Source organism: Bos indicus x Bos taurus, chromosome 13 (genome assembly GCF_003369695.1).
Source record: "Bos indicus x Bos taurus breed Angus x Brahman F1 hybrid chromosome 13, Bos_hybrid_MaternalHap_v2.0, whole genome shotgun sequence".
In the NCBI taxonomy this organism is placed as follows: Eukaryota; Metazoa; Chordata; class Mammalia; order Artiodactyla; family Bovidae; genus Bos; species Bos indicus x Bos taurus.
In genome coordinates, this window is record NC_040088.1 from 8117844 (window position 1) to 8139028 (window position 21185).

General features: G+C 44.9%; 1 protein-coding gene and 1 pseudogene across 3 annotated transcripts in view; one reads left to right on the forward strand and one right to left on the reverse strand.

The window, feature by feature from the left end:
- Nucleotides 1-2643: 2643 nt before the first annotated feature.
- Nucleotides 2644-6004, reverse strand: LOC113902860 (annotated as a pseudogene).
- A 12621-nt stretch (nucleotides 6005-18625) lies between these two features.
- SLC13A3 (solute carrier family 13 member 3) overlaps nucleotides 18626-21185 on the forward strand; it is an 83650-nt gene continuing 81090 nt past the window's right edge. The window contains exon 1 of one of the 3 annotated variants that reach the window (XM_027558372.1): nucleotides 18626-18706. Coding sequence is in view for 2 of the 3 variants with exons in the window: in XM_027558371.1 (XP_027414172.1) it covers nucleotides 19056-19166 (111 nt within the window). In the remaining variant the exon portion in view is untranslated. Of the gene's footprint in view, nucleotides 18707-19001; nucleotides 19167-21185 lie in introns of those variants that run through there. The other 2 variants (XM_027558371.1, XM_027558370.1) reach the window with 2 other exon arrangements.

Here is a 21185-nt window from a genome sequence, read left to right on the forward strand (position 1 = left end):
TATAAGGGCCTGCCCCCAACCCTCTTTTTGAGAACTAGGAATCTCCTCTTGTGTCCTGAGTTCAGGGCCCAGCAATTCCAAAGGACTCAATTCCCCTTTCCCTGAACCCAGTGGAGTGGCTCTCCTTTGCCACCAGAGGTCGCAAGTTTCTGTCATTCTGGGTGCAAAGAAGTTAAACTTCCTACCCTTCCAGCCTCCCTTCCTCACTGTAAAAGGGGGCAGAGCAAATTCATTACTGTTTCTGCCCTCGCCCCCCAGCATCCATTTCCTGATCTTCGCATGAAACACCTTGCCCAGAGTCAGCCTGTACGGTAGAGGTTGTGCCAGACGTCTGTTGCCTCCTAAAAGCCAACCCCCTTAATCCTTGTGGACAATTCCTCGATTTGTCCAGGTATTTACTAGGTGCAGGTGGCTCCAGGAAAGTTAAGCTCAGTCCCTGAGATAGGGGTGGGTGTGTGACCTTTTTCTGGCCAATAAGACACAAGAGAAAAGCTTTGGAGTTTGCTCTGGGGGAAGAGTTTGCATCTTAAAGAAGGTGAGAGGAGTATGAGAATTCTAAGTTCTGACTCCAACACACCCCCATCAACAATGTCTGCTTTTATTTCTTCATTACATTTTTTAAATGGATCATCAGTTTTATTCCCCTAGTTCCGTGAAAGCAATGTAAATTTACAAGTGATTTGTACACTTTGCTGAAGAATTCACTTAATGCTCTAGTTCCCTTATCTTTTGACTTCTTCTCCTCAGAAGGAAATGACAGCCCACTCCAGTATTCGTGCCTGGAAAATTCCACGGACAGAGGAGCCTGGCAGGCTAGAGCCCACGGGGCTCCAAAGAGTTGGACACGACTGCGCGACTAACACTTTCACTTTACTCTCCAGTTACTCTCTTGCATTTGACCACTGGCCGTAGGAGTCGGGGCTTAGAAGAGAACTATGCCTTGAACAAATAGCTGTTTGGTATGGTAATTTGCTTTCCTGCTTGCCCTTTCAGTCCACTCCCATTTCTCCAAACACAGAATCAAAGTTTGAGATTTAAGCCCTTAAAGCTGTAGGAATTCCTGTCGGCTTTTTTGCAGAGGCATTACTTGGGATCTGAATGGTAGGGAGGCTCCTTGTGGAAGGTGGTTAGGAACCCAAAGCCAACTGTTCACATAAAGACAGCAACACAAAAGCTCCAGTCCTGTCCTCGAGAGGAATTACCTGGCACTGGTGTCACCGTCTGGCTCTGCTGTGTACATGTGTCCTTGGAATTAGACCCCAGAAAGGCAGCTCCAACTTTAAATTGCTAAAACCTGTTGTTGTTCAGTTACTAAGTCATGTCCAACTCTTTGCAACCCCGTGGACTGCAGCACACCAGGCTTCCCTATCTGTCACTGTCTCCTGGAGTTTGCTCAGATTCATGTCCATTGAGTCGATGATGCCATCTAAAACCTTTTGGTGATAGCTCAGTTGGTAAAGAATCCACCCTCAATGCAGGAGAGCCCGGTTTGATTCCTGGGTCAGGAAGATCCGCTGGAGAAGGGATAGACTACCCACCCTGTCCTTGGGCTTCCCTTGTGGCTTGGCTGGTAAAGAATCTGGCTGCAATGCGGGAGACCTGGGTTCAATCCCTGGGTTGGCAAGATCCCCTGGAGAAGGGAAAAGGCTACCCACTCCAGCATTCTGGCCTGGAGAAGTCCATGGATGTGTAGCCCATGGGGTCACAAAGAGTCAGACTCTACTGAGCGACTTCCACTTTCACTTTAATTGCTTTAAGGGGGCAGGGGTATAACGGATCCACTTCAGAGATCTTGAAAGTGGAGAATTTGTCCCACAAAGATTCTTATAAAAGTTAACTGAAATAACTGATAAGGGTTTTTTATGGGCTAACTAGGAAACTGTCGATAGTCAGATCTCAGTAAAACCAGGTTGGTCAGTTTATAGTTCCTTTAGTTCTCTTATTGTCACAAATGCAGTTAATCAAGCCCCCAAAATGAAAATAAATCTGGGAGCCAGAAAAGATAAGCACAAGCCCTCATGCATGGTGGCAGGGCACACTGGTTACCCTAACAGGTGCCCTGCAGGAGCCTGGTCACAGCGGTCACTGATGTTGAAGCCCACGGGAGGAATTCCTTTTCCTTTGCCTGTTCCTGACTATTTCGAGAGAAAGTCTCAATTTGGGTCTGTGTGCTTGGATTTCTATTCTTAAGGAATGTCCCTCTCAGAGAGCAAGGGGCCTCGGGTCACACCCCCTTTAGCTGATAAACTGGTTCAGCCCCTCCTGGGCTTGTATTCTTATTTCGCAGTTGCCTCCCAATTACAGCAACTGCTAGTAATTTCCCCTTTTTAGAGAATGACGCAAAATCTTTTTTTTTTTAATATGTAATTTTAACTCAAAAAATATAAGTAGCAACACAACGTAAACTTCGTGACAGTAGTTCTGGAATGTCTGAAGTCTGAGATGGAGTCAGTTAGGCCAAGCTTGCCTCAGCTTTCCGTATAAGTGCAGTATCCAGATTGCTCTGAGGACCCAGGTGTCCAAAGCCAACTGATGCCATTAGTATTGAACGAAGTTTCCTGTTTTACCTGAACAGAGACAAATGATTCTGATCTACTTTAATGAAATTTGGGAAAAACCAGCTGAGGCAGGCCCCATCATGTCCAGATTTGAAGGTGTTTGGGGGGATTAATGAAACATACCAGAAATACTTGTTTTTCTTTCCCCCCAAGCAAGTGTAATGGTTGTCAAAGTGTTGATGCTAATTTAGATCCTGATTACATATTGTGAAGCCTTAAATTCTGCTTCATTAGTTGTAGCACTGGTAGCTGTTTTGCACAATATTGCACGCTAAGCTGCAGGCAGCCTGACAACAAATACTGGAGGAGAGAGAATTTTAAAAACCAGCTTGATGAACCATTGTCCGTTAAGAACTTGAGCAAACATTAAAACCCTGAGGCTTTTGCAGGCAGACCCTCAGCAATGGCCTTCCAGAAGAATATTTCCTAGCTGACTGTTTGAGATGACAACTCATTGGTGGTGTTTTGCTGACATTTTCAATTATGCAGACAAGCCCTGTGATGAATAGCATTACCAAAACTAATAAAGCCCCCCCCCCAAAATTACAATGATTTGAAACCCTGAATTTTTACTAGCAAAAGTAAATCCTGTTCACAAGAACACAGCAATTAGCCCTTGCCCTCCCCGCCCCACCACCACCACAAACCCTACATCCTATTAATAAAGCCAACCTAAAATGTGTCATTTAAAAGAAGTAGGTTTTCAGGTCCGCAATTGAAGAGTTCATCAAGGCTTTGCAGCTGGAGGGAATTTAAAAATTCTCACTTTCCAAAAATATCTGACAGTCAAGGGCCAGGAAACTAAGGTAACACTGATCCTCATGGGTGTGTGTGAGTGGGTGGCCTACGCTACCACGAAGGGGCTGGTGCCAGCTGCCATTTTTGACTGGACCAGTGACTCTTTAAACCCGAGCTTGAGCAGGACGGCCGACATGCCCACACTGCTTGAAACAACCATGTAAGACATGCCCCAGGAGATTAATGAGATTCCAGTGTGCAGCGACATGCCAAGAGCACCATATTTTTGAAAAGTCTTTCAGCTGCTGCGACGTGCTTTGCTTTTTCTTCCCTGTACTGTTGATGTTGCCTCCTGTTGTCGCAGTGACTTTGCTGGGGTCCTGGTGGCCATGGCAGTTCCCAAAAGGGGCAGTGGTGCCCAGGAGCCAGGTGGCACAAGACTGGATCTGGGCACTTGCTTTGCCCGCAAGACTCAGCAGCGCAGCAGCCCAGCCATGTTGTGCAGCCTGGCATGGGTGCCTGTGCAGCTGCCCACTGTGTGAACAATGCCTGCTTTTAAATGCAGTGGTGAACGAGGTTAAACCAGTGGCCTGAGATCCGGCCCACTCAGCGCCTGGCCCATCTCTCCACTAACTTCCTCTCTGAATTTAGGAAAAGTCCCAGGCTTCTCTGGCCCTCTGTTTCCCCATCTGTAAAATGAAGGTTCTCATCTGGATCGGACTGGTTGTTGTACCTGTAGACATGTTTGATGGGTCCATGGAGTGTTTGTCTTTTTGGTTGCCAGTGTTAAATGATTAGGATGGTTTCATAGCAACATCCAGATATCTGACTTCTCTGGAAACATCATCAGGAGATCCAGCCACACTGGACCCTCATTCCAGCACTTCCCCTTTTGAGTGAGGAGGGCTTGTGTGTGCCAGCTTACGCCAGTCCCCACCCTGCCCTATTGCCCCTTGGCTCTGAGGCTGGCTGCTGGCCACAATTAACCCCATGCTCATCCTGCTCTTCTCATGATGCAGTTAAGAGGAGAGTGAAGCATTTCTTACTTGCAGACCTTCTCCCCCTCGTGCTGTTCATCCCTGTAAGTATTGAATTTGCAGCCCCCAGATAAGCTGGTCTCTATCTTTTTCCAGGGATTGCACCAGCAGCTCCAAATGCAGTCTGTTAAAAAAAAAACTCCTGGTTCCAGCCCTTGGTCTCTGCTCCCACCCAGCTTCCCATCATAGGAAATGACTCCCCTTGACTCCTCTCTCTCATCCTCACACCCCGTTCCCCAACCCAGCAGTGAATCCTCTTAGCTTTACTTCCAGAATATAATTGGGAAGCTGGGAGAGTGGCTCCCCTTGGAGGAGGGGTAGAGACATGGAACAGGCTTCTGGGGGCTTCTGCAGGGGGAGGGGTAAGTTCCATTTCTCCGTCTTGACGCTGGTTACTTGAGTGGATTTGTTGTAAAACTTCATCCAACTGCACGCACACTTAGAATAAATGAATCTTTCTCTTGGAAAAAAAGTGAGTGTTAGTTGCTCCGTTGTGTCCAGCTCCTTGCAATCCCATGCACAGTAGCCCACCAGGCTCCTCTGTCCATGAAATTCTCCAGGCACGAATATTAAGTGGGTAGCCGTTCACTTCTTCAGGGGATCTGCCAGAAATTATGAATATACATTGGCTAGCAAAAGTAAATCCTATTCATGAGAACACAGAAATTAGCTCCTGTCCCCCCACCCAGCACACCCCACCTCCACCACAAAACCTACATCCTGTTACTTGGACCTTCTCCTCTTTTGTTTGAACCATTCTGGCCGTCTCCTCACCTCACTCCCTGCTTCTGCCTCACCCGCTTTGGTCTTGTTCCCACACAGCAGCCTAGGGAATCCTGTTCAAGGCCAATTGATATCATGTCATTCATTCCTCTGTCCAAAACACTCCAGGGTTGCCACCTCCCTCAGGGCCAGAGACCCACCTGCACCCACCCTCACCCTGTTGCCTTTCTGACCCCCTCTTCTCACTTGGGTCAGTCACGCAGTTCTTCCAATAGGCAGTCATTGGAGGAACTGTCTTCCAATGACTCGGGGCCACTGTACTTGCTGTTCCCTTTGCCTGCCACACTCTTCCTCCCACCTCCTCACATGGCAACCGCCTTCGCTTCCTTCCAGTCTCTCCCAGACTCCACTTGGTCTTCTGGGAGGATCCTGTGCAGAAGGTGCCCCATTGCCTCCCCAGCTTTGTCTCCAACCCATTCACGAGCACTTGCTCCCATTTCCATTCACTTGCTCGTTTGCCTCTTGGCCACCCTGGGGGCCAAGGTGGTGTTTGCTTTGTTGCTCCAGCCCTGGTTTTTGCACTGGCGCCTGGAAGGTAGTGGGTGCTCGGTAAACATTTACTGAATTGAATTCCCTCATACAAGCCCAGCCTAGATGTTGGAGAAAAAAAAATCAAGGAGCCAGTGCACTTTCCTACCACTCTGTCAAACACACACACACACACACACACACACACACCCCACCTACCCACAGTCTTCCCTGCTGGAGGCAAAGCAGAGTAGGGTCCTGGCCTGCGGCTTAGAACAAAAAACAGAACCCTTGGGGGGTTTGGTGCCGATCAAAGGCCTCCGGATGTTTGTAAACCTTGGCTGTCTGCCTGAGATAGAGGGGGTCAGGGGATGGCCCAGAATCCAGGGTTGCTTGCAGCTCCGGGCCAGGGGAGTCCATCGCCTGCCACTTTCCCCACAGTGAGGAAGGCCCTGAGTGGTCAAGCCGCGTGAGCCCCTCCCTCCAGGGCATCTCAAGGGCTGACTTATCCCAACCCCAGCCTCGACCCCACCTGCTGGGCCTGGGCTTCAAAGCCAATATTGCTCTTGGAGCTGCAGAGGCTTCGACCAAGTGTCCCACTGAGATGCTGACCGTGGTACCACGGGGCTCAGGGAGGGGAATGGGGGGCACACCTTCTGTGCGGGCAGAGTGGGGAGGCTGGTGTCCATACACCCCTCAGAAGACTCTCCCCTCCCCTGCTTTATATTTCTTCACGGTGCTAAGCACCACGTGATGCTGAATATAATGCTGCGTATTTCACGCACGCATCTTGCTGTAGAGCTGCCAAAACAAATGCTCTGTGAGGGCAGAGACTTTTGTTTCATTTGATCCCCACTCTTGTCCCAGCACTGAGAATGATGCCCGGTACAACTCATATTTGTTGCATGAATGATAGGCATGATTTTGGTTGATGTTCACAGTAATACAATACAGTGACTTAAAGCATGTTCAACTATTCAGCAGTTGACTGAGCCTCTGCTATGTCCCAGGCACTGGGACTGTGGCAGGGCGCGATCTGGACTTCTTGTTCTCACGGGGCTTCATCTAGGAAGAATTTCAAATGGTGAGTCATGCTGTGAAGGATTTCACAGGGGATTTTATACAGAGGGAGGGTTGTCAAGTTGAGGAACGCTGTGTTTCACTAAATTAGGTAGTCACGGAGGCCCCACTGAGGAGGAGATGTCTGAATTGAGACCTGAGTGAGGAGAAGGAAGCGGCCACTGTGAGGGATGGTAGGAAGGAGTAGGGGAAGAGAGATGCAGTCAGAGGGAGCAGTCAGTGCAAGAACTTGGCGTGTTCAAGGAGCAGGAAGAAGGTCACAAAGAGGGTGGCACCCGGTGGTTGAAGGGAAGGTGGGTAGGACATGGGGTTGAAGTACTCAGCAGGACTCAGTCATTCGTGTAAGTGCCCAGCACAGTGCTTGGCACACAGCAGCCCCCTTAGTAACTCCCCTGATGACTATAAACAGTGTGTTTACATATATGTGTATTTGTTACAGAGGTTGTTGTCTGCCTGTGTGCAACTTCTGTGCTATACACTCGCCTAATAATTCTCTCCACATCTTTATGAGTTATATACAATTTTTGTTCTCATTTTAGATGAGGAAACCGAAGCCTTGTGGAATTAAACGTCTTGCTCAGGGTTGTACAACCAGCAAGTGGAACAGCCAGAATTTGAATGTAGCTTCATCTAATGCAAAGTCATAGGCTCAATAAAGAAAAGAAAGAAAGAAAGTGAAGTCACTCTTTGCGACCCCATGGACTGTAGCCCACCAGGCTCCTCAGTCCATGGAATTTTCCAGGCAAGAGTACTGGGGTGGGTTGCCATTTCCTTCTCCAGGGGATCTTCCCAACCCAGGGATTGAACCCAGGTTTCCCGCACTGCAGGCAGATGCTTTACTGTCTGAGCCACCAGGGAAGCCCACAGACTCAATAAGGTAATGGAAGCAGATTATTGTAAGGATGTGGAAAAAGTAAATACATATAAAGTGCTGCAAACTGTGCCCTGCACATAGTAAGTGCAGGATATGTATTTGGTATTATCAATGCTATTATTGGGCTTCCCTTGTGGCTCAGCTGGTAAAGAATCCACCTGCAATGTGGGAGACCTGGGTTTGATCCCTGGGTTAGGAAGATCCCCTGGAGAAGGGAAAGGCTACCTACTCCAGTATTCTGACCTGGAGAATTCCATGGACTGTATGCTATTATTATTAATACATTTGAGCCACCAGATTGAAACATCTGCTCTAATAGAAAATATTTGTACTCTTAATCCCTTAGCTGGTTTCAGAATAAGGGAGCCTGTCCAGGGACACTGGGTCCAGTATACCCTGTCCCAACAGCTTCCACCCAGGCTTTGGGGAATGAACCTGAGTTTCTATGAAGTCAGCTGGTCCAAATCCCTAGGACTAGTTTTTCCCGTTTGGAGCACCCCATCCGCCCACATCCAGTCCTCAAATGTCCAAAGTGCTCCCTGTAGGGCCTTGCAGTCCATCCAAGACCGTCTGATGCTAACCTGGCTAGCACCTTTGATGAAGCCGACTATTGGACTGGCTCAAGGTCAGGTCTCCAACCTGAAAGGACACGGGAGGAGGTTTCATCACAGACTGCAAGGGTCCATTGGGAAATAACTTGGCCTAGGGTTTATGGGAATCACGGCAGCATGCCCTGGGTAGGAAGTGAATACTGCACCTCTATCTGGGCCTTTCTCTTGTCTTGGCTTGGCTTCCAAAATTTCAGATCTTTGCATCTAATTTTTGGAATTTTGCCATAACCATGCACTCTCCAGAATTACTTAGTATTTTTCTTTGAATTGCTTCACATTGTAAATTTCAATAGATGTAGCTTAAAAGGAGGATTATTTTAAAGTCATGGGCTTTAGGGACTTCCCTGGTGGTCCAGTTGGCCTTGGGGCCAAAAACACAAAATATAAAACAGAAGCAATAATAAATTCAATAAAACTTTAAGAATGGTCTTCATCAAAAAGAAATCGTGGGCTTTAATTAAAAAAAAAATCACTTGCTCTAAGTCAAAAGTAATTAGAAGAATAAACAAAATAAAAAGAAACCAGTGCCGTCAAATCGCAGCAAGATGTCAAAGTCTCTGGTCCTGAAGTCTTCTCAGGCTGTTAGAAGGGGAGTTACCAAGTGATGAGGAGTTAACGGGAGACTGACACCCAGCAGAGACCCTCTCCGTGGGGTAATGAGTTAAAGAAAGTTGACACAGGAAATGACTTTCACTCTGTGGGATTAAATGTTATTTAAATACCGTCTGTGTGTGTGCATGCTCAATCGTGTCTGACCCCCATGGACTGTAGCCCACCAGGCTCCTCTGTCCGTGGGATTTTCCAGCCAAGAATACTGGAGTGGGTTGTCATGCTCTCCTCCAGGGGATCTTCCCAACACAGGGATGGAACCTACATCTCTTGCATCTCCTGCATCGGCAGGTGGGTTCTTTACCAGCTGAGCTGTCTAGTGCAACATAAAATGATCTGTGTCTCCTCATGGGTCTGCCTCTGTCATGTTGAGAAATATTCCACCACCTCATTTGGTCTCAACAACAGCTCCTTTCTGTCTCATCTTCAGAGATCTGAAGACAGATCCACATAAAAACCTGTACACAAATGTTCATAGCAGTGTTATTCATAATAGCCCCAAAGTATCCATCAGGTGATGCATGGATAAATAAAATGTGGTATATTCATTAAACAGAACATTATTTGGTTGCAAAAGGAGAGAAGTACTGATGCATGCTACAATGTGGGAGAACCTTGAATGAAATCATGCTAAGTGAAAGAAGTCAGACACAAAGAACCTCATATTGTATGATTCCATTTATGCAAAATGTCCAGAACAGGCAAATCTAGAGAGACAGAAAGTAAGTAGATCAGTGGTTATGGTTATCTAGGGCTTTGGAGGTTGGGGGGCAATTGAGAGTATTAATGGGTATGGGGTTTCTTTTTAGGATGATGAGAAAGTTCTAAAATCGGTTGTAGTAATGATTGCACACTTTTGTGAGTATATTAAAACCTATTGACCTGTTGGCTTTAAATGGGTGGATTGTATGCTATGTCAGTTATATCCAAATAAATCTGTTATTAACATAATGAAAGCAGAATCGGTTACTCTGCTTAAGTCCCTGCAATGGCTCCCCTTGTCATTCAGTGTAGAATGCAAAGTCCTCATTCAGCCTTTCAAGATGCTGTGTGGTCTTGTCACTGGCTCTGCACCCCAGTTCCCTGATGGCTCGAAGCCAGGTCTTGCTTGCTCCTGCCTTGGAGCGATTGCCCTCCGTTTTTCCTTCCTCTTGGAATCCTTCCTTCACATACCCAGACGGTCCCACTTGCTCACTTTCCTTGGGTCTCCGCTTAACTTAGGGCACTTGGTCACCTAATCATCCAGGGCTTCCCTGACCACCTTATCCAAAATGGCACCCCACTCCATCACTCTCCATCTCTGTCTCCTGCTTCGTTTTCCTCCGTAGCCCTGGTTGTCTCCTCTTCTTTCTGCTATCATATGTTCTACTCATTTGTTTATTAAGTGTCCCCTCCAACTCCACCTCCCCTCTCTTCAACCAAATATAAGTTCCGTGTATGCAGAGATTTAAAAATTTTGGTCTTATTCATTGTTGTATTCATAGCCTAGTATATAGTTGCCATGTAGTCAATATTTCTTGAATAAAAGGAATAATGAAAGGCTTGGATGCCAAGTTTGCTGATGAGGAAAACCAAGTCTGGTATCCAAATATTAATTTAGTAAACATTACCAGAATGTCTACCACAGACCATGCCTGGGCCCTGGAGATGTAAAGATGCAAAATTCGGTAGAACTCAAGAGGGCCATTCCTTGGTGAGCCATACCTGATTCCCTGGTGGCTCAGATGGTAAAGAGTCTACCTGCAATGAAGAAGACCTGGGGTCGATCCCTAGGTCGGGAAGATCCCCTGGAGAAAGAAATGGCAACCCACTTCAGTATTCTTGCCTGGAAAGTGCCATGTATGGAGGAGCCTGGCAAGCTACAGTCCATGGGATCACAAAGAGTCAGACACGAGTGAGTGACTTGACTTTCTTTCTTTTAGGAGGGCCATGAGAACTGGATTGGAGTCTCTAGATGTGAAGTGATAGATGCCAACTGAGATTTTGCATCAGGGAAATGATTCTACCAGAATCTGACCAAAGATGGACTAGCTTTTAGGGATGTGGGGAGTTGGAAAGCAGTGGAGTTGTTCCAAAAGTGACTCTCAACCCTAATTGCATATTAGAATCTGCTGGGAGCTCTTAAAAATTCCGATGTTCGGGCCACATCCCAGACAATTAAGTCAGAGTCTCTAAGGGCAGGGCCTGGCATCAGCATTTTAAGTTTCCCAGGTGATTCACGCTGCAGCCAGGGTTGAGAACCACTGTGTTAGATTTTAGGTTATAAGAATGTCGGTGGTCCTTGTTACCTGATGGTACTGAGTACTGGGAAACAACTTCGTGACTAAATATACCCAAATTGTGGACAGGTCTGACAATATTTGAGGGGATTGGGTGCTATTTTACTTTAGTGTTCAGTGTAAAAGTCACATATCTCATATCTAGTGAACACATATGATGAAACATAGCTAATAAAACATACACTGTGAGTCATGACTGTGTTGTGGTTAGGCATGGAGACTACTGGAATTTGAGTCCCCCTTAATAGCCGTGTGTTGTTTGATAAGTTGCTTAAGCTCTCTGTACCTCAGTTTCCTCCTCTGCAAAATGGGAATATATTAGGATCTATCACATAAAGTCATTTTGTGTTTAATGAGTTAAATCATATAAATCTTTTAGAATAGGGCCTGGCACAGAGTAAGTACCAGTGAATGCTGGCTGTTATTCATTAATAAATAAGAAAGTCAATATCCCTTGCACATTTGACATAGATCACTAATTTTATTAAATTCTCTTGAACAAAATAAACTGCAACTATAAATGTCAGTAAATCTGATTCTTTTGAATGGTTCAAGCATATTAAACAGTAGAGAAAGTAGATACAAATTCATTGTGGATGAAACTTATGAATACTTTTACACCAAGATCAGTTACAGAAGTCCTTATCCCATGGAGTTTACTTTAATTCTTATTCATATTTTTAGAAAATCATGCTTTTAAAAAATTCATAGATAGAACTATAGAAATTACATTATCTGAACAGCAGAGAGAAAATAGACTGAAAATGAACAGAACCTCAAGAATCTGTGGGATTGTAACAAACAGTCTAACATCTGTGTCATTGGAGTTTTGAAAAGAGAGAAAAAACAGGAAGGAGTATAAAAGTATTCAAAGAGATAATAGCTGAAAACTTCTCAAATTTGGTAAAAGAATAAACCTACAGAGTCCAGAGGCTGAGTTAACGCCAGACAAGATAACTGAGAGAAACTTTTCACTAGGCAAAAATACTGGACTGCTAGGCCCTCCTCCAGGGGATCTTCCAACCCAGGAATAGAACCCAGGTCTCCCACATCCCAAGTGGATTCTTTACCATCTGAACTACCAGGGAAGTCCAAAAGAAACTTACACCAATGCATGAAAGTTCGACTCTTCAGAAATCAAACTTCTGAAAACTAAAGACATATCTTGAAAGCAGTGAGAGAGAAATGACATCTTACCTCTAGAGGAAAAACAATTCAGATGACAGCAAATTTCTCACCAACATTCATGAAGTCCAGAAAAAAGGGGCATAACATTTTTCAAGTGCTGAAAGAAAAGAGCTGTCAATTCAAAATCCTATAACCAGTGAAAATATTCTTTAGGAATAAGGGGGAAGTCACAAGCTTCTCAGATGAAGAAAAACTAAGAGGGTTTGTTGCCTACTCTAAAAGAATGACTGAAAGTTCTCAAAACCAAAATGAAATTATAAACAAAGGAATATTTGAATATCAGGAAGGAAGAAAGTATGCAGCAAACAAAAAATATAGGTAACTGCAATAAGCTCTTTTTCTTCTTGGCTTTTCTAAGTTCTGTTTAATGGTTGAAGCCAAAATTATGGCATTGCCTGATATGATTCTTTTTGCCTTTTCATACTGTTCTTGTCCTGAATATTCATTGGAAAGACTGATGCTGAAGCTGAAACTCCAAAACTTTGGCTGCCTGATGCAAAGAACTGACTCATTGGAAAAGACCCTGATGCTGGGAAAGACTGGAGGCAGGAGGAGAAGGGGACGACAGAGGATGAGATGGTTGGATGGCATCACCGATTCAATGGACATGGATTTGAGTAAACTCCGGGAGTTGGTTATGGACAGGGAGGCCTGGTGTGCTGCGGTCCATGGGGTCACAAAGAGTCAGACACGACTGAGTGACTGAACTGAACTGAGTCTGTGCTAAGTTATGTATATACAATGTAATACCTAGAATGAACACTAAACAACCTATACTAATAAATGCACTAAAAATCAAAATGGAATTCTAAAAAATTTTCAAATAATCCACTGAAAGGCAAAGGAAATAAGAAATAGAGAAATAAGAAAGATAGAGAGAGAGAAATAGAGAACATATAGAAAACAGAGTGGCAGATTTAAGCCCTAATATATCATGATTATGTTAAATGTAAATGGCCTAAAAACACTAATTAAAAGACAGACCCAAGCAGAGTAGGTGTTCTTAAAGCTTGACCCAATTGTATGTTGTCTATAAGAAGTTCATTTCAAATATAATGATATATGCATACTGAAAGTTCACTTCAGTTCAGTCATTCAGTCATGTCCGACTCTTTGCGACCCTATGAACCACAGCACGCCAGGCCTCCCTGTCCATCACCAACTCCCAGAGTCCACCCAAACCCATGTCCATTGAGTTGGTGATGCCATCCAACCATCTCATCCTCTGTCCCCTTCTCCTGCCCTCAATCTTTCCCAGCATCAGGGTCTTTTCCAGTGAGTCAGCTCTTCACATCATGTGGCCAAAGAATTGGAGTTTCCACTTCAACATCAGTGCTTCCAATGAACACCCAGGACTGATCTCCTTTAGGATGGACTGGTTGGATCTCCTTGAAGTCCAAGGGACTCTCAAGAGTCTTCTTCAACACCACAGTTCAAAAGCATCAATGTCATGAACTTCCGTCCATAGTTCATCAAGCACTCTGTCTATCAGATCCAGTCCCTTAAATCTATTTCCTACTTCCACTATATAATCATAAGGGATTTGATTTAGGTCATACCTGAATGGTCTAGTGGTTTTCTCTACTTTGTTCAACTTAAGTCTGAATTTGGCAATAAGGAGTTCATGATCTGAGCCACAGTCAGCTCCCAATCTTGTTTTTGCTGACTGTATAGAGCTTCTCCATCTTTGGCTGCAAAGAATATACTCAATCTGATTTCAGTGTTGGCCATCTGGTGATGTCCATGTGTAGAGTCTTCTCTTCTATTGTTGGAAGAGGGTGTTTGCTATGACGAGTGTGTTCTCCTGGCAAAACTCTATTAGCCTTTGCCCTGCTTTATTCTGTACTCCAAGGCCAAATTTGCCTGTTACTCCAGGTGTTTCTTGACTTCCTACTTTTGCATTCCAATCCCCTATAATGAAAAGGACATCTTTTTTGGGTGTTAGTTCTAAAAGGTCTTGTAGCTCTTCATAGAATCGTTCAACTTCAGCTTCTTCAGCATTACTGGTCAGAGCATAGACTTGGATTACAGTGATATTGAATGGTTTGCCTTGGAAATGATCAGAGATCATTTGGTCATTTTTGAGAGTACATCCAAGTACTGCATTTTGGACTCTTTTGTTGACCATGATGGCTACTCCATTTCTTCTAAAGGATTCCTGCCCGCAGTAGTAGATATAATGGTCATCTCAGTTAAATTCACCCATTCCAGTCCATTTGAGTTCGCTGATTTGACATTCACTCTTGTCATCTCCTGTTTGACCACTTCCAATTTGCCTTGATTCATGGACCTAACATTCCAGGTTCCTATGCGATATTGCTCTTTACAGCCGTCGGACCTTGCTTCTATCACCAGTCACATCCACAACTGGGTATTGTTTTTGCTTTGGCTCCATCTCTTCATTCTTTCTGGAGTTATTTCTCCACTGATCTCCAGTAGCATATTGGGCACCTACTGACCTGGGGAGTTCATCTTTCAGTGTCTTATCTTTTTGCCTTTTCATACTGTTCCTGGGGTTCTCAAGGCAAGAATACTGAAGTGGTTTGCCATTCCCTTCTCTAGTGGACCACATCATGACCCAGATAATCACGATGGTGTGATCACTCACCTAGAGCCAGACATCCTGGAATGTGAAGTCAAGTGGACCTTAGGAAGCATCACTACGAACAAAGCTAATAGAAGTGATGGAATTCCAGTTGAGCTATTTCAATTCCTAAAAGATGATGCTGTGAAAGTTCTGCAGTCAATATGCCAGAAAATTTGGAAAACTCAGCAGTGGCCACAGGACTGGAAAAGGTCAGTTTTCATTCCAATCCCAAAGAAAGGCAACGCCAAAGAATGCTCAGACTACCGCACAATTGCACTCATCTCACACGCTAGTAAAGTAATGCTCAAAATTCTCCAAGCCAGGCTTCAGCAATACATGAACCGTGAACTTCCAGATGTTCAGGCCGGTTTTAGAAAAAGCAGGGGAACCAGAGATTAAATTGCCAACATCCACTGGATCATGGAAAAAACAAGAGAGTTCCAGAAAAACATCTATTTCTGCTTTATTGACTATGCCAAAGCCTTTGACTGTGTGGATCACAATAAACTGTGGAAAATTCTGAAAGAGATGGGAATACCAGACCACCTGACCTGCTTCTTGAGAAACCTGTATGCAGGTCAGGAAGCAACAGTTAGAACTGGACATGGAACAACAGACTGGTTCCAAATAGGAAAAGAAGTACGTCAAGGGTCTATATTGTCACCCTGCTTATTTAACTTATATGCAGAGTACATCATGAGAAACGCTGGGCTGGAGGAAGCACAAGCTGGAATCAAGATTGCTGGGAGAAATATCAATAACCTCAGATATGCAGGTGACACCACCCTTATGGCAGAAAGTGAAGAAGAACTAAAGAGCCTCTTGAAGAAAGTGAAAGAGGAGAGTGAAAAAGTTGATTTAAAACTCAACAGTCAGAAAACTAAGATCATGGCATCCAGTCCCATCATTTCATGGCAAATAGATGTGGAAACAGTGGCTGACTTTATTTTTGGTGGCTCCAAAATCACTGCAATGGTGACTGCAGCCATGAAATTAAGAGACACTTACTCTTTGGAAGGAAAGTTATGACCAACCTAGACAGCATATTAAAAAGCAGAGACATTACTTTGCCAACAAAGGTCCATCTTGTCAAGGCTATGGTTTTTCCAGTAGTTGTGTATGGATGTGAGAGTTGGACTATAAAGAAAGCTGAGCACTGAAGAATTGATGCTTTTGAACTGTGTTGTTGGGAGAAGACTCTTGAGAGTCTCTTGGACTGTAAGGTGATCCAACCAGTCCATCATCAGGGAGATCGGTCCTGTGTGTTCATTGGAAGGACTGATGTTGAAGCTGAAACTCCAATACTTTGGCCACCTGATGCAAAGAGCTGACTCATTTGAAAAGACCCTGATGCAGGGAAAGATTGAAGTCAGGAGGAGAAGAGGACAAGAAAGGATGAAATGGTTGGATGGCATCACCAACTCAATGGATATGAGTTTGAGCGGACTCTGGGAGTTGGTGATAGATAGGAAGGCCTGGTGTGCTGTGGTCCATGGGGTCACGAAGAGTCAGACACGACTGAATGACTGAACTGAACTGAACAGAAAGATAATATGAAAATCTCCAAACACTTAGAAACTAATTCCTCACTTCTGAATAATCCATGGGTCAAAAAAGATATTGCAATGGAAAATAAAAAATGCATTGAGTTGAATGAAAATACATCACATAAAATTTGTGGGATACAGCTAAACCAGTGTAGAGAGGTGGGATGTTTATCATTAAATGTATACTTTTGAAAAGAGGAAAAAAATCTCAACTCAATAATCTAAGCTCCCACTTCAATGGCCTAGAAAAGGAAGAATGAGCAGAAGGATGGGAAAAAGAAATATAAGACCTGAAATCAATGAAACTGAAAACAGAAAAAACAACCTCACAGAATTAGTTCTTTAAAAAGAGGATTAAATTTAAAAATCTCAAGTAATCCTGATAAAAAGAGAGAGAAAAGATGAAAGTTACCAAATGAATGAATGAGGAATGGATGAAGGAATCAAGGATATCACTATAGAACCTGCAGACATCAAAAGGGAGTACTCAAAACTCCACATGCAAACATTTAACAATTTGCAAGAAATAGAACACCTCCTCAGAAAATTCCATGACGTCTTACAGAAAAACCCTAAAGAACTTTCTGGCTAACTCATAAACTACCGCAGTGCACTCAGTATAAAGTAGATAATTGAAATAGCCCTATTTCATACAGATTTGAAAGGAAAAAATAAACCAGTTCTTATTTGTAGATGACATGATTGTCTATATAGAAAGTCTCAAAGATGTGACCAAAGGAAAAAAAAAAAAAAAAACTTCTAAAACTAATAAATGAATTGAACAAGATTTAGGGTATAAGGTAAACATTCGAAATTCAACTTTATTTCAATATACTATCAGTGAGCATATGGATCCTGAAAAAAATAGAATACCATTTACTTTGCTCAAAATTGCAGTTGTTGCTGTTGTTTAGTCACTAAGTCGTGTCCAGGCTCCTCTGTCCAAGGAATTTCCCAGGCAAGAATACTGGAGTGGGTTGCCATTTCCTCCTCCAGGGGATCTTCCCAAGCCAGGGATCAAACCTGAGTCTCCTGTGTCTCTTGCATTGCAGGTGGATTCTTTTCCCCTTGAGCCATTGGGGAAACCCTGTATTGGTAAAGGGATAGACAATTAGATCAATGGAACAGAATAGGGAACCCAGAGACAGATCCACCAAATTTGCCTGATTGATTTTTGACAAAAGTGTAAAAGGAATTCAATGGAATAAAGATAACTTTTTAAACAAATGATGCTGCAGCAATTGGTCAATGATAGGCAAAAATAAATAAAATAAAAACCTCAACCTAAGCCTTGTACCTGATATAAAAATTAACTCATGGTCTTAAATATAAAACATAAAACTATAACTTACCAAACATCTCGAAAAAAATCTGAGAAAATCTACAGGATCTAGGGCTATGCGAAGAGTTTGACACTGAAAGCATGATACAAAAAAAGGAAAATTTCATCATTTTGACTCCACCAAAATTACAAGTGTTTGCTCTGTGAAAGGTCTGTTAGCAAGATGAAAAGCCAGGCTATAGACTGGGAGAAAAATTTTGCAAACAACATATCTATCATAAGACCAGTATGTAGGCTATATAAGGCACTCTCAAAACTCAACAGCAGAAAAAACAGTCCAGTGAGAAAATGGCAAACAACAGGAAGAGATAGTTTTCCCCAAAGAAGATATACGAATGACAAATAAGCACATGAAAAGATGTTAAGCGCCATTAGCCATTAAGAAAATGCAAATTAAAACCACAAGACTTCTCTACACTCCCATCAGTGTGGTTAAAAAAAAAAAATACAAGTCCAGTGTTGGCAAGGACATGGAGAAACTGGTTCACTTCTCCATTGCTAACAGAAATGTAATATAGTGCTAACAGTTTGGAAAATTGTTTGGCAGTTTCTTAAAAAAAAAAAAAAAAACCGAGGACGCAACTGCCATACAACCCAGGACTGTCTTCCGTGCACTTATCCAGAAGGAACAAAAAGACTCCTCCAGGCAACCTGTAAAGTAGGAGACACTGGTTCAATCCCTGGGTCGGGAAGACCCCCTGGAGGAGGGAACGGCTACCCACTCCAGTATTCTTGCCTGGAGAATTCTATGGACAGAAGAGCCTGACGGTCGGACTATAGTCTGTGGGGTCCCAAAGAGTCAGACTCAACAAGTGATACAAACACACACAGGCTCCGACCTACAGATGACTGACTCACACCGGAAGAAAAATAAATACCAACTGCCAGAACTCCCAACAGACCTCTTTTGTAGTTCCGACTGATACTATCATCACCCCAGAGGCCAACGTCAAGGCCACGCAACTAGTATGCGGCAGAGGCGGTATACGAATCCAGTTAAGGCTAGTAAGTGATTCAATCCTCAGATTGTCTGGTGTGGCCCTTTTCACAGGCAAGTACGGAACCGTGAAGCCTCGGGCCGCATAGCTGGAAAGTCAGGCGGCTACTCGGTCTTCTGGGCTAGAGTGCGCTCCCCTGGTTCTTGGGTCCAACTTTTCCTAACTTTTCCGGGCCTCTTTCGCCCAGTCCCAGGGGAGCAGGCACCACCCTTTTCCTCCGGGAGGCGCGCGTAGTGGGGAGGGCGGGTCCCCGACCGCAGTCCCCTCCCCAGACCCTGCCCCCAGGCTATAAACCCGGAGCCGGGGGCCGGCGCGGGCAGTCCCGGGCTGGCCCGCTCCGCGGGGCGATCGCACAGATGGCGGCGCTGGCGACAGTGGCCAAGAAGGTGTGGAGCGCGCGGCGGTTGCTGGTGCTGCTGTTCACACCGCTCGTGCTGCTGCCGGTGGTCTTCGCCCTCCCGCCCAAGGTAACGCCGCCTCTCCTGGGCGGTCCCCCCATTCCGCCCGCCCTGGGCGGCCGCGCCACAGTCAGGACCCTGTCCTCCCGAGCCTCGGAGGCGGAATACCGCAGAGGTCCCAGTCTAGATTTCACCAGACCCCACCTCCCCACCCGCTGCGTTCCCTCGCTTTCCCTGCCTTGCACTGCTGTGAACACAATTCCCCTTTCCCAGCTGCGGTTGCTCCTGGGAGCCCTGGGTCCCACTAGCCTTCTGGATCTTGTCATTTCTGCAGCAATGATTCCTCTTTATCGAGCTCTGACTGTGTGCTTGGTGATGTGTTGAACATTTCACTTGATAATCACAAGAAACTTGATGCTTGGCAAGCTCAAGCTTAATGAATGGCAAGCTGTGTGATCTGGGGCTTAACCTCTCTGAACTTCAGCTTGTTCATTTGTAAACACTGGGGAAATGATCATACGGATCCATTGGACAGTGGTGAATATTAAAAAGAGGCAATATATGTTAATCTCTTTGAACTGAGCCTGGTACCCAGTAAGTGCAGAAGACTGCACTGGCTGGTCTGTATCAACGTGCCATATATGATGGAGACAGCCAAGATTTAAGAAATGCTTACTGGGAGCAAGTGTGAGCACAGTCGTGTCCTACTCTGCGACTCCATGGACTGTAGCCCACCAGCTTCCTCTGTCCATGAAATTATCCAGGCAAGAATACTGGAGTGGGTTGCCATGCCCTCCTCCAGGGGATCTTCCCGACCCAGGGATCGAACCCACGTTTCCTGCAGTGCAGGCAGATTCTTTACCATCTGAGCCACCAGGGGCAAGGTGCAGCGCTAAATTTTGCCTACGTGCTGCATCTGACTTAATCCAGACTGAAAATGCCCCTCTGAGTGGGGAGGGTTATTTGCCTTATTTTCCAGAGGAGAAAAGTGAGGCTGGGAGAGAAGTGTCTTGCTCACAGTCACACAACAGGCAGCTGAGTGGGATCAATCCCTGGCTTATCAGAATCCAGAACCTAGGTTGTTTCTAGACTCTCAAAGAAAGTAATCCATAGAAGATCAAAGGCTGCTGATTGAGGTCGGGAGTGTCATGACAAAATTCATCACCAGTGGGAGAAGGAGATGGTATCGCAGGTCCCCCGGTGGGTCCCTCACCTGTGCCCAGCACATTCGGGGCACCAAGATTAGGTGTGAGGCTCGTTAGACAAGGCTTCTACCTCCAAGAAGTTGTTTCACTGTCCCTCAATGAGATATTCTTCAGTTGCTAAGTCGTGTCCGACTCTTTGCAACCCCGTGGACTGCAGACCACCAAGCTCCCCTTGTCCTTCACTGTCTCCCTGAGTTTGCTCAAACGCATCTCCATTGAGATGCGTTTGAGCAAACTCCATCCAACAATAAGATATTACTCATTAATTGCCATCAATGAAACATTAAATGTTCATAAAAATAGAAGTAAAGAGAGGGTATAATTTAGTGAGACCAGGGGAGTGGGGAGAAGTGTTCAGAGAGGGCTGCCTGGAGGAAGGGGTGAGGAAGTGATACTAAGAAGATGGTGTCGAAAGATCCAGGACAAATTCTTCGGTGTGGAATTATCCTAGCAATTAGACTTTCTTGACATGCAAGGGAAAAACAATAAATGCTGGTGTAAGGATTAGGTTGCTTATTTAAAAGCCGTCCCATCCCTGGCCACTTGCTAACTTCAGGACCTTGCACCCATCTCCTTTCCTCTTTGGGTCTCCTTTTCCTTGTCTATAAGGTGGAGGATTGCCATGCTAGCTTCCGACATTTGATGTGAGGGTCTGAGCAAAGACGTTGCCTCACTTTGTGAAGCATCACTGGTGGAAGGCAGGATGGGTCTGGGGGGTCCCAGGCGGAGTTCTGGGGAAGGAGTGATGAAACACACAGGGTCTCTCTTCTCTGCAGAGGGTTCTGAAAGCTCCGCTCTGCAGTGAACCCAGGGGCAGGTCCAAGTGTTATGGGGCCAGAAACTTGTACTAATTGAGGGGCTTTCTTTAAGAAAAAGCATACAG